Here is a 14,139-nt window from a genome sequence, read left to right as displayed (position 1 = left end):
TCGCTGCAGAAGGCTCGCACGTGGGACGAAGGCGTCTCCTCTAAATTTTCCACCACTCCTCTCAAAGAAATCTTCCAGGTCTTTTATTTTCTCCTCAAATTTCTTCTTTTTTTAATTGTATAGGAAAAAAACGAGTGGTTATTGATCGTCTTATTAATTTTTTTTTCAGGGGAAAAAAGTCGTCATCTTTGGGTTGCCCGTAAGTATTTTACTAATCTACTAATTTATTTATTTTCTTTTCTGTAGGTTAGCTTCCTTTTATTAGGGTTTTCTTTTAATTTCCCTGTAGGTAAATGATTGAATAATCGATTAAGACGGCAAGAGGAAGGGAAAACATGATCTTTGTACTGGAAAGTTAAATCTTTGATGAACCCTGGTGCAAATTTTTTTTTAAACTCCAGTGGAGTATTGTTTACAATACAGGATCAAGGAATTAAAGTAACTCAGAAAATTTTTGAATCGAACCTTGTGATATTGTAAGTGGTTTTGGCCTCATGGGCCAAATTGTTACCCGACCCGTTAAGAACCAGACCCGGTTGTTGGGAATACCTCACATTCTGTGGGATTTATTCCTTTGGAGATCAGGTCTTACGGAGAACGTGGTTAGAGAGATATGGGGCAGATTTTTGGGGACGCAGGTGGAGTGGGAACGCCCATAAATAGAGAGGAGTTCTTCTCTTCTGAATACAACAATTGAAAAGAATCTCCATTGGCTAAGGAAATGTGGCTTGCAGTTAAGGAGAAGTATGACACTACTTTTGAGGTGAACATACAGCTCTTAATGCATAGATTCAATTCATGTCGTATGCAAGAAGGTGATAATGTTACCAAACATGTGAACAAGATGATTGTCATGGCTAAGGACCTAGCTTTAGTAGGATCTGAAATTCCTGAGAAATTATAGGTGGTAACTATTTTGAATAGTATGCCACCATCACTAGATATGGCCGTCACAACACTTAGGCTTAATGGAGCCATTAAACGTGCTACTAACTTGCCAACCCAGTTAGTAATGGAACAAGATTTACTAGCTAGGCGAAAAAGTTCAGATGTGAACCTTGTGCTGCAAGAAGAAGCAAATGCAGCTCAGTATCACAAGGCACAAGGAAGTCATCAGTTTGGACCTGTCAAGCCTTCCTTCAAAGGACGTGGCCAACAACGCGCTCACAATAAGAAAGGACCTCCTGGATCATGCTACATCTGTAGGAAGTTCGGTCACTTCAAAGCCAACTGTCCACAGACAAAGAACAAGGACGGTTCCAAACGCCCAGAACAAGGAGGATTCGATAAGCGGGAGTTCATCGGCGTCATTGAGTGTAATGTTGCAACTACTGACGTTGGTGGCTGGTGGATTGACTCGGGAGCAACCCGACATATTGCAAAGACGAAGGAAGGAATATGTATTTCAATGAGCTGAAGAAGGGAGATCAAAAGATTTACATGGGGAACAATACCTACCTAGATGTTGAAGGTATTGGTTCATACAGATTGGATCTTGGGGATAACATCATGGTTCTCAAAGAAGTGTTTTATGCACCTGACATAAGACGTAATCTGATCTCCGTTCTAGCCCTCCTGAAGAAAGGCCTTAAAGTTAGGTTTTACAATAATAGTCTCTATTGGGAAAAACAAGAAAGTGTTTGTCATAGGCAAGTTTGTACCCGAACATGATTGTTCTGTCTTTCTGTTGTAAAACCTAAAATTTACAATAAGAATTTTGGTTTGCTTTATTCCTCGTCTTTTATCGAATTTTGATCTATGATAAATGAGACTAGGACACCTTGGTAATAGAAAGATAGATCAGATAATTAAAATGAATTTGTTACCAAATCTGACAGGTGTAAGGACATTACCTTGTGAACATTGTTTAACAAGGAAAATGACTAGAAAGTTATTTCCTGAAGGTCAGAGGGCAAGTGAACTTTTAGAGTTAGTTCATTTTGACATTTGTGGACCGTTAAGCGTAAAGACACGAGGTAATAAAAAATATTTTATAACATTTATAAATGATTATTCTAAGTATACTTTTGTGTATCTTTTAAACGGAAAATCAGAAGCGTTTGAATGTTTTAAAAGATACAAGACAGAAGTTGAAAGAAAACTTGGAGGTATATTAAGGTGTTAAGAACTGGTAGAGGTGGAGAATTCAACTCATAAAGGAATTTAAAAACTATTGCATTCATTATGATATTAAGAGACATACCACTATGCCTTACATGTCACAATAAAATGGTGTGGTTGAAAGAAAACATAGAACATTGATGAATGTAGTGAGATGTATGTTGTTACATTCTGATCTCTCTAAGGATTTTTGGGGAGAAACAGTACTAACTACGAATTATATTTTGAATAATTCCCACAAAAACAGTCGAGTCAACACCATATGGGATTTAGAATGGACACAAACCCGATTTGAGTCACTTAAGAAAATAGGGTTGTGTTGCACATGTTTTCATTCCATATCAGGTTAGAGATAAGCTGGATCTCAAAACTTTAAAGTATAGATTTATAGGTTATTCTGAAAAACCTAAAGGGTATAGATTCTTCCATGAAGATAAAAGGATCATTGAAAGTAGAGATGCCATTTTTTAGAAAATTTAGAGGAAAGAGAACAAGTTCAAGAGGCAGTACCACCTCTGCTAGATTTAGATGATGTTTCCAACGATAACCTGGATATAATGGATGAAATATATCATCTAATAATGAAAGATGGGCCTTTAAATGAGAATATGCCTATGTAAATCATCCAGCTGAACTTGTCCAACCTGTCAGCCTTAGTGGTAATAAAAGATCCAGAACAACACCTGCATGGATGGATGATTATTATCTGTATTCATGTGAACCATCCTATTTCTCGGTAGATATTGACATAGATGAGCAAGCTGATCCCTTGAATTATGTGGATGTTATGAACACACATGAATCAGAATAATCGCTGGAAGCCATGAAAAGGGAGTTTGACTCAATAGAGAGAAACAATGTATGAGAGCTATGTGACTTACCAGAAGATAAGAAGTCCATAGGATGTAAATGGGTGTTAAAGAAGAAATATCAGGTTGATGGGTCTATTGATACATTTAAAGCCCGATTAGTTGCTAAAGGTTTTACTTAGAAGGTAGGTATAGATTATTAGGAGACTTATTCTCTAGTGACTAAGTTTGCTTCTATTAGAATTATCTTAGCAATTGTTGCACATCTTGACTTGGAACTTTTTCAAATGGATGTCAAGACTACATTCCTCAACGGAGAGTTAAAGGAAGTAATATATATGAATTAACCTGAGGGATTTCAGGTTGAAGGACAAGAAAACAAAGTATATAAATTAAAAAAAATCTTTATATGGTTTAAAACAGTCATCTAGACAGTGATATCTCAAATTTCACAATATTGTTGTCCAACTTGGTTTTGTTGCAAATAAATTGGATAATTATGTATATATCTTGAAGAGTGACAGCAATTTTACAATATTATCATTGTATGTGGATGATATTTTGCTAGCTGGAAATGACATAGAAGTGCTGAATAGAATCAAGTCAGCACTTAGTAGTGAATTTGAGATGAAGGACCAGTGTTGTAAATAGCGGCGAATAGCGGCGCTATAGCGCCGCTATTCGCGGTCGCGGGACTTCTCCGCCACGCTTTGGGGGTTAGCGGTGGTGTTAAGCGGAAAAAACCGCTATCAGCTCGAATAGCGCGTAATAGCGCTTTTTAGCGTTAAAAAGCGCTTAATAGCGCTAAACTCCGCTACAGATCCAAACGAAAATCTCCCCAACTCAACCCGAACCCGCCCATACCTATTTCATTTATACCCTCTCGCCTGTGATTCCCGAACCCAAAACCCAACTGTGCCCTAGCCCTAGCCGCCTCCCTCCCGCCTCTTGCCTCTCGCCCCTCGCCTCTCTCATTCACCAGCAGCAGCGACGACTCGTCGACTACCTCCAGCTCTTGGTTCTCCGGCTTCGTCTGCGGTCGCTCCGGCAAGCTCAACGCCTCTGCCTCTTCCCTCAGAAACGCGCAGGCGAACCTCATCGCCGGCGAGCTTCGTGGATTTCTTCTCAAGTATGGCCCTAAGCCAGCTCAGGTAGTCGTCGTTCTATTTTTCTGCTACTTCTTGATTTTTTTGTTCTTTTTTGTTCAAACTTCGCCGATTTGTTTCGTCAATTTTAGTTAGTCGTTTTATGTAGTCATGGGGATTTTCTATTTTGAGTAAATTCTATCCTTTTATGAGTCGGTTATGTTTTCTATTTAAGAAGAACGTTGCAAGCCTAAAAGTATTGGTTTTCATCAATAAAATTTTCTTAGTTAATCTTTCTTTCATAAATTTAAAGATCATTTTTCTTCGTGAAATTGAAGAGTTCCTCGGCGCCTTCTGAGATTTTGTTTCCACGTTGCATGAATGAATATTTGATACTGCAAAGTGAATGAATATATTGTTTTATTTGGAATCTACCTATTTCAGTTGGATTAACCTGTAAGTAGAGGCATTCGAGATTCATGTCATATTTGATACTGCAAAGTGAAGATTTCTGATGCTATATTTCTTGAATTTCTTCATAGTTCATTCATACAACAAGTTTATCAATTGTTATTTACTGATAATACAATAAATTTACAACTAATTATGTATGTGATAAATGGCTTGATCTTCATAATCAGCAGCTGCACCCGAAATGATCAGTGCCCTTGAGATTTCAAATCAAAATTCTCCTCATTCTGGTGGAACACTCCTGTCACAGTGTCACTCCATTAGGTCCAAATTCCAGAAAACCTGTCTAATCAACATATGAAATCATTATAACTTATTGAGTTATTGTATGAATGAAGAAATATAGCATGTTTATTATTTAGAATATTTAAATATATTTATATTTGACCGCTATTTGACTGTGCGCTATTTGCCGCTACTTCGCCGCAATAGCGTGCAATAGCCTTAGCGGTACCTCGCCGCGACGCGCCGCGATCCGCTATCAGCAACCTTGTGAAGGACATGGGAGATGCATCCTATGTTCTTGGTACAGATTCTTAGGGATAGAAAGTCTAGAATGTTAAGTTTAAACCAAGAAATGTATTTGCATACGATACTTAGAAGATTTGGGATGCAGAATTGTAATCCTGCACTAACATCTTTGGTTATGAGAAAGCGGTTGTGTAAAGAACAATGTTCTGGAGAAGGGTAGGAACCGCTTGGTGTCCCGTATGAACAAGTTGTTGGAAGCTTGATGTATGTAATGTTGTGTACTAGACCAGACCTGATATATCCGGTGAGTCTGGTTAGTAGATATCAAAGTAATCCTGGTCCAGCACATTGGAAGGCTGTTAAAAGATTTTAAAATACCTAAAAGGTACTGTGCACCATAAGTTAGTTTATCAAGCAGACTCGCTTGAGGTTCTTGGTTATTCCGATGCTGATTTCGGAGGAGACAAAGATGACGGGAAGTCCACTTCCGGATATTTCATCTTTGGTGGTGCAGCTGTTTCTTGGGTAGTAAGAAACAGGGATGTGTGGCAAGATACACACAAGAAGCTGAGTACATAGGATGTAGTATGACCGCTACTCATGCAGTCTGGATAAGACGGTTCCTAAAGGACTTGGATCTCAATTTGGTGGATGGACCAATTAAGATATACTGTGAATCAAGCAGCCATCAGCTTGATCAACAGTGGTGCAAACAGTTCTAAAGGAAAACATATTGAGATACAATATCATTATATTCGTGATATTGTGGAGAAAGAAGAAGTCAGTGTGATTTATATTTCTATTAGTGACATGATTGCTGATCCCTTGACGAAGGGTATCCCAGCAGGTACATTCATTAAACATGTTGGTTTGATGGGACTTAGAAATATCTAAGTCAAGAAAACTTTCATGAATAATGAAAGGTGACGATCATGGATAATGGTTGTACACGGTTTATTCACGTAGAGTGAAAAGTGCATATATCTCACGAATAATGGGAGTATGGAATTACATCTTGAGTCACATCTCACGGATAGTGGGAGTGTGAGCTTGGAAAGAATTTGGCCATTTTGGCCAAGTGGGAGATGTAAGTGGTTTTGGCCTCATGGGCCAAATTGTTGCCCGACCCGTTAAGAACCAGACCCTGTTGTTTGGAATATCTCACGTTCTGTGAGATTTTTTCCGTTGGAGATCAGGTCTTACGGAGAACGTGGTTAGAGAGATATGAGGCAGATTTTTGGGGACGCAGGTGGAGTCGGAATGCCCATAAATAGAGAGGAGTTTTTTTCCTCTGAATACAACAATTGAAAAGAATCTCCATCGGAGTCCCAAAAATAAAACCCTCTCTCGTTCTTTCAGATATAAGTTATACAAATTGTGATTTTGGACAAAGAGTCTGTGATTCTATGAGCATGATTACCAAATGCTTTCTGTAGTATTTTAGTGGATTCCTCTGTAACTGGAGCCTTTTACTTTATTTTATTTTATTTTATTTTTAATTTTTTGCTTTGATATTTTTAATGGGAGTAGTTAAAAATGTAGAGTTCACATCCTATAAAGGCGGCAATCCATCTTTCTGTTAATCATCTTATTTTACCCTTTTATTGATCTAATGCTTTAAAATCACGTATGTTTTATTCAGACAAATGTATAGTGCATCTGATATCTTTACTCACAGTTGAAATTAAAGTTGAACGCAATATTTTACCCATTCTTCTTCTCATCTTTCTCTTAACTGGATCTTAGCCTGCGTAGCTGGTAGCAACTTTTTGGATTTTTGCTGTTTCTACCTTTCTAATGTATCTTATTGGTCAGATGCTGTTAACCAAATTGGTTTGCCTCAGCCACTGCATTTACTAACTGAATAAATAAATTTCCCAGGGAGCTTACACTGGTGTTTGCTCAACGCAACATGTCCCTAGCTACAAGAAGAACATCGACAAATTTAAAGCTAAGGGCATTGATTCTGTGATCTGCGTGGCCGTGAATGACCCATATGTCATGAATGGTTGGGCCGAAAAATTGCAAGCAAAGGAAACGGTGAGTACCTTCCCATTTAACATTGATCCCTGTGTAATCTATAATTAGTCATAGCTATGTCATCGTTCAATCCTCTTTAATATTACTGGCCATTTCAACATTTACCCTTTTTAGAGTATTTATCGAAAGGAACAAATGTAGATTATCATTGTGAAACTATCGTTGTACTTTAGGCTTGAGTACAAGTATGTAACTTTATAGAAGCTTGATTCTGTTATGCTGGGCACCAACCCTGTATATGCAATTTATTTCCATCATGCAAGTCAACATAGAAATATATCATATATGTGCATAAGTTGGATTGAAGCTGCCTTGGAAGCATAGGAGTTTTAACTTGAAGGTGATTCAAGCAAGCATTTTGCACGAACAAAAGTCACATGGAATTTGTCATTACAAGGGAGGAAGATATTTGGTTTTCATTTATATGTGCTCTATGACCAACGAATTGAAAAACATGAGGTTTTCTAGTTTTTTGAATTTAGAATAGTGCGGGATGTTTTATTTTCTTTCCAGTTATCTCCAACAATAAATTGAAGGGAAGATCTTAAGTGACCCATGCCTATCTATGCTTTGTGAATCAGAATGTTGATCACACTTGAATTTAGATAGTGTCAGGTATGTAAAGCAAATATCAATGGCTTAGTGCTATTCTTTCATATGAGCCTAAAATGACAAAAAGAAATCTTGAATTCTCCTGTTATAGCGGACACAAAAAATGTGTTATCGTTATCACCTAAGGTGGATTTGAAACTTGTAGCAACTTATTTGCAGGTGAATTTTAGATAGTGTCAGGTATTTAAAGCAAATATCAACGGCTTAGTGCTATTCTTTCATATGAACCTAAAATGACAAAAAGAAATCTTGAATTCTCTTGTTATAGTGGATGGGAAAAATGTGTTATCATGATCACCTAAGGTGGATTTGAAACTTGTAGCAACTTATTTGCACTTTTGCAGGCTCCAGCTTAATCAGTGTCTTCTGTAGATTAAGGTTATTTGTTCCCTCTCCAACACCCCTTCCCCGGCGCGGGCACGGGCACGATGGGGGGGGGGGAACAGAGATGTTTAAAGCTTCATTAACTGCCATAATAGGCCGGGCACGATGGGGGGGGGGGAACAGAGATGTTTAAAGCTTCATTAACTGCCATAATAGGCATGGTTCCTGTAACACAATATCCCGATGAATTTACGCATCACTTGTTATGCTATAACATTCTCTTAACCCTTTCAGATTGAGTTTTATGGTGACTTTGATGGGAGCTTCCACAAAAGTATGGAATTAGATTTGGATCTTTCTGCTGCATTGCTTGGACATCGTTCTCAAAGGTACACTCAGTAACAAATCAGTTATCCTTTTCTTTTATGTTATCTGATTTCTTCTTTTGGAAATTGGTGTGTTTCTTGACACTAAGTTCAGAGCATGCATCTCTATTCCATTACAAACAAACAGACTGCATATTTATGCCATCAATTTCTGATGCATTACCTGTTTTAGTTATGCATATAATGGAATACAACCTCGATCTCCTTATAATTTTATAAATTTTTCATCACTTCAGGAAAATCAATGACATTAAATTGTTGTGCTTGTTCTTTTTGGTTTTCTTACCAAATTTTTGGTTGCCTAAAAACTTTCTAAAGGTTTAAAGGCATTATATTATATTAGTTGAAATTAGTTTTTGTGCCTGGGGAGTAACACATGGACCTAAAAGAACAATGGAAGCTAGGTTTGATTACTATGTACGCAGGAAAATTCTTCATACGATGCAGATTCTATTGGAAAAGGTAAAAGATCTTCTTTACAAGGTATATTAGAGTACCAAGTTAATATGCTAGAAATGACTATCATAGTCCTTGCATACTTATGAGTTGTTAAAGCAACTTCCTCTCCAGACGAAGAAAAAGCTGGTAAATGTAGCTTTCAGGCTAAGAAGCCAACAACAATATCATATTTTCATACAGCATGAAAAATTAGCACTCAGATATCATTGAATGCAGTAGGAATTAAGACTAGTCGCATCTCAAGTGGTGAATATCAAATTAAATTTGTTTGTGTGACAGAGTCGAGAGAATCTAATTTTTAATTGTAAATTTTCAAGTGCGCGTGCGCGTGCGAATCAGAATTGGTTCACATTTGAATTTGAATTGAATTTGATAGAGGAGAGAGGATGGGATGGAGTTGGGCCATGGGGGTTGTATCGATGCCCAGAAAGGCAGCATGGGCAGGAGAATGTTGTCCCTTTCTTCCCCATTTGGAAATTATGAGTGTTTCTGTCCAGTTGTGGTTGTTGCTTGGTACCGTAGTTCCATGTTCAGAAATGTTCAGCTGGCTATGCCCAGCATGGGCAGGAGAATGTTGTCCCTTTCTTCCCCATTTGGAAATTATGAGTGTTTCTGTCCAGTTGTGGTTGTTGCTTGGTACCGTAGTTCCATGTTCAGAAATGTTCAGCTGGCTATGCCCAGAGTTATCTAGAACCTGCATTAGTACATACAAGTATCGTACTATTAAGCTAAAGTAGTAACTTTTAACGGACACGTACAGGGAAAAGAAAACATGACCTCGAGCGGCATGTATTTTCATCAAGAATCTCCGGTCCTATATTAAAACTTGAATACTCAATATTGATAATAGTCAGCAGCATATGTTTTTAATATAATGTTTAAAATAGTTGATTTGTTACTAATCACCTGAATCATTATTAGAGCATTGCTTGCCTGCTGATTATATGTACTTTAATAGAATAATGAGGATCTTGATAGAACGATAAAAGCTTTCAAATGACTGTTAGGATGGAACTTTGGTGTGTTTAATATGGTATTAAGCTGAAATGACATTGGATAGTGTTTGAGCAAGATATTCTTCTCTACTGAATTACAGTTACGTTGTGCTCTCAACGTTGTTACTCTTCGACGATTCCGTGATGTTTTGTAGCCTACCCAAATTGACCGATGTCATGATAAATTTGACAAGATCCTCCTATTGGAGTAAATATCTTGTTTGTCAGTTGAAATTACTCTTATGAGAAAATGATAAATTTAGATGGGGATATGATAAGTTTGAGAAGAAACTCCTCTGGGAGTAAATATTTCATTTGCTCATTGAAACTTATCTCACGAGGACTAAACAAATTTATACTGAGGGCATTTCTTTAGAAGGAAACATTTGGCTTCCTTGTTTATAAAATTTTAAATCAAGGGAAGAACAAAGTTATGGTCATCTTTCTTCATAATTGTATCTTGTCTGGTTCGGTATCATTATGGTATTATACTATATTAGGATATGACTACATAGACCAGCATGCTTAACAATTTTGATTATTTGGCAGGTGGTCAGCCTATGTTGTGGATGGAAAGATCAAAGTTCTTAATGTTGAGAAAGTTCCTTCCGAATTCAAGGTTTCTGGTGGAGAGGTAATCCTGGACCAGATCTAATCTAACCTTCTCTTGGAGACTACGAAACATCAGTTAACTTGTTCAGTTTCTCAACATCTTGCATTTCCTATAATAAGTTAGCGGTCCATTAGTGAGCAATGGACAACAAACATTAGCTTTGGTTCTTTGCTACTCGACATGGGCGTGTTATTTGAATGTAATCCTTTGCAGTTTGATTACTATGTACGCAGGAAAATTCTTCATACGATGCAGATTCTATTGGAAAAGGTAAAAGATCTTCTTTACAAGGTATATTAGAGTACCAAGTTAATATGCTAGAAATGACTATCATAGTCCTTGCATACTTATGAGTTGTTAAAGCAACTTCCTCTCCAGACGAAGAAAAAGCTGGTAAATGTAGCTTTCAGGCTAAGAAGCCAACAACAATATCATATTTTCATACAGCATGAAAAATTAGCACTCAGATATCATTGAATGCAGTAGGAATTAAGACTAGTCGCATCTCAAGTGGTGAATATCAAATTAAATTTGTTTGTGTGACAGAGTCGAGAGAATCTAATTTTTAATTGTAAATTTTCAAGTGCGCGTGCGCGTGCGAATCAGAATTGGTTCACATTTGAATTTGAATTGAATTTGATAGAGGAGAGAGGATGGGATGGAGTTGGGCCATGGGGGTTGTATCGATGCCCAGAAAGGCAGCATGGGCAGGAGAATGTTGTCCCTTTCTTCCCCATTTGGAAATTATGAGTGTTTCTGTCCAGTTGTGGTTGTTGCTTGGTACCGTAGTTCCATGTTCAGAAATGTTCAGCTGGCTATGCCCAGCATGGGCAGGAGAATGTTGTCCCTTTCTTCCCCATTTGGAAATTATGAGTGTTTCTGTCCAGTTGTGGTTGTTGCTTGGTACCGTAGTTCCATGTTCAGAAATGTTCAGCTGGCTATGCCCAGAGTTATCTAGAACCTGCATTAGTACATACAAGTATCGTACTATTAAGCTAAAGTAGTAACTTTTAACGGACACGTACAGGGAAAAGAAAACATGACCTCGAGCGGCATGTATTTTCATCAAGAATCTCCGGTCCTATATTAAAACTTGAATACTCAATATTGATAATAGTCAGCAGCATATGTTTTTAATATAATGTTTAAAATAGTTGATTTGTTACTAATCACCTGAATCATTATTAGAGCATTGCTTGCCTGCTGATTATATGTACTTTAATAGAATAATGAGGATCTTGATAGAACGATAAAAGCTTTCAAATGACTGTTAGGATGGAACTTTGGTGTGTTTAATATGGTATTAAGCTGAAATGACATTGGATAGTGTTTGAGCAAGATATTCTTCTCTACTGAATTACAGTTACGTTGTGCTCTCAACGTTGTTACTCTTCGACGATTCCGTGATGTTTTGTAGCCTACCCAAATTGACCGATGTCATGATAAATTTGACAAGATCCTCCTATTGGAGTAAATATCTTGTTTGTCAGTTGAAATTACTCTTATGAGAAAATGATAAATTTAGATGGGGATATGATAAGTTTGAGAAGAAACTCCTCTGGGAGTAAATATTTCATTTGCTCATTGAAACTTATCTCACGAGGACTAAACAAATTTATACTGAGGGCATTTCTTTAGAAGGAAACATTTGGCTTCCTTGTTTATAAAATTTTAAATCAAGGGAAGAACAAAGTTATGGTCATCTTTCTTCATAATTGTATCTTGTCTGGTTCGGTATCATTATGGTATTATACTATATTAGGATATGACTACATAGACCAGCATGCTTAACAATTTTGATTATTTGGCAGGTGGTCAGCCTATGTTGTGGATGGAAAGATCAAAGTTCTTAATGTTGAGAAAGTTCCTTCCGAATTCAAGGTTTCTGGTGGAGAGGTAATCCTGGACCAGATCTAATCTAACCTTCTCTTGGAGACTACGAAACATCAGTTAACTTGTTCAGTTTCTCAACATCTTGCATTTCCTATAATAAGTTAGCGGTCCATTAGTGAGCAATGGACAACAAACATTAGCTTTGGTTCTTTGCTACTCGACATGGGCGTGTTATTTGAATGTAATCCTTTGCATCCAAATTTCTAGTTTTCTTGCCCCTCTTTTGTCAGTTGTAGTCTACCCTTATTATAAGAATTGAAAAAAGTTCTGTAGCTTTTCGCACTGAAGCTCAGCAGAAAAGGTGATTCTTTCTTGCGGCGCCGAAATTATAAATCCGTTTTCTTGTGTGTTGATCAAGACAGTTACGTGTTTATTCCCTAGTTCAAGCAACTGGGGAGCTTGCTTTGTTCGTAGCTCTAGACTGACTTACCACAGGCTGATTGTCTTTTAACATCTGTGCACTTTGACAAGGTTGTATGCGGCTTCAACTATAGCAAATGAGAAATCGTTTGGTTCGTTATAAAGCAAAGTCGAAGTGGCAATCAAATGGATTGCAAACTTAATCGATGCAGTTGGATGTTAATCCAAATTTCTAAAAAGTATTGCTATTGAAGGTCGTATAGACTTTGATTGCAGTATGATTTTTCCAAGCGATATACCATTCGTCCATTCTCCATCGGCTATGGTCGGATTTTACAACATTAGTTGTTCGAGCAAAGTGATGAGGTCGTACGCATTTGAACTACCATAAAAGATATGGCGAGTCAAGTACTTTCGGCAACTTGTAGCGTAGCTTGTGTCTCAATGCGGATCAAATCTTACAAACACAGCTCCATTCATAATTTCGCTCGATTTGGAACTCCACTGCATAAAAAAAATACAAATCCAACTGCATTCTTCAATGTAGTTCCAATCCCAGCAATTTCCCTTGCCAGTGACTAAAATAGATAGCAGACAAGCATTTTACCGAGATCATCAATCTTTCATAATTCGCTTTTGTTCTTTCATTTTAGCTATTTCAGACGCATCAAAGAAGATTACGAAAAATTGTCATAAAGCAAGAGAATCTAATAACAGCTCCTCATATTCAAATATAAGCTCATTCTCAAACCTCTGCAACACAAAATGCTCCTCGGAGGTGATGAGACTTGTGACACTGCACCTCTCATTGGAGAAAGGCATCCACCCTGTCCTCCCTACGACTACGAGATGAAGATAAAGTCGAAACCGTTGCTTGCGAAGTCCGTGGCCACTAAAACGTAGCTTCCCTGTCTAACATTCTGCAAAGGTTAAAAACTAAGACTTCATTTGGATGTCATGGCGTTTTCTTTGGTGTGTTTTTGTTTTTGTAAAAAAACACGATGATGTTGTGTTTTCTCCCTAAAGCGTTTCCGAAGTCACTATGTTGAGTGCTTTTTGTCAACAATAGTTTGATCCATTACAACATTAGTATTAAACATATTATTAATATATTATATATTAATTATAATAGAATATATTTTAAATAAATTTGTATAAATATTTACTTTATATTATTACAGTATTACTTAATATTAAATATAATGCAATATAATATTGTTAATATATTATAATATTATATTGTAACTTAATAAATTACATTATAATATAATTAATAAGTATTATTTTAAATAATAATATATTTAATTATTTTGCGTATATCAATTTTCTATTGTTATATATTATATAATTTTTAAAATAATATTATTTATTATTAATATATATATTATACTATTATCAATATATATATATATAATATATATATATATATATATATATATATATATATATATGCTATTATGTTATTACTAGTATGTTATTAATAAATTAATATATTATAAG

The 14,139-nt window shown here is 36.6% G+C and overlaps 1 protein-coding gene across 1 annotated transcript; it reads left to right on the top strand.

The window, feature by feature from the left end:
• Nucleotides 7-10,608, top strand: LOC109848176 (peroxiredoxin-2F, mitochondrial-like). The gene is made up of 5 exons (XM_020417550.1): nt 7-78; nt 170-199; nt 6,839-6,997; nt 8,228-8,322; nt 10,323-10,608. The coding sequence occupies exons 3-5, from the start codon at nt 6,959-6,961 to the stop codon at nt 10,426-10,428; spliced, it is 240 nt and encodes a 79-aa protein (XP_020273139.1). The 5' UTR covers nt 7-78; nt 170-199; nt 6,839-6,958; the 3' UTR covers nt 10,429-10,608.

This window comes from Asparagus officinalis, chromosome 7 (assembly GCF_001876935.1).
Source record: "Asparagus officinalis chromosome 7, Aspof.V1, whole genome shotgun sequence".
Taxonomy (NCBI): domain Eukaryota; kingdom Viridiplantae; phylum Streptophyta; class Magnoliopsida; order Asparagales; family Asparagaceae; genus Asparagus; species Asparagus officinalis.
The sequence above is the reverse complement of the archived record's forward strand: the minus strand, read 5'-3'. Positions and strand labels throughout refer to the sequence as shown.

Excerpts from the sequence above, each read along its gene's own strand:
- LOC109848176 (XM_020417550.1), top strand. The coding sequence starts at position 6,959 with ATGAATGGTTGGGCCGAAAAATTGCAAGCAAAGGAAACG. Across the intron at positions 6,998-8,227 it reads AATTGCAAGCAAAGGAAACG|ATTGAGTTTTATGGTGACTT; the intron begins GTGAGTACCTTC and ends TAACCCTTTCAG. Across the intron at positions 8,323-10,322 it reads CTTGGACATCGTTCTCAAAG|GTGGTCAGCCTATGTTGTGG; the intron begins GTACACTCAGTA and ends ATTATTTGGCAG.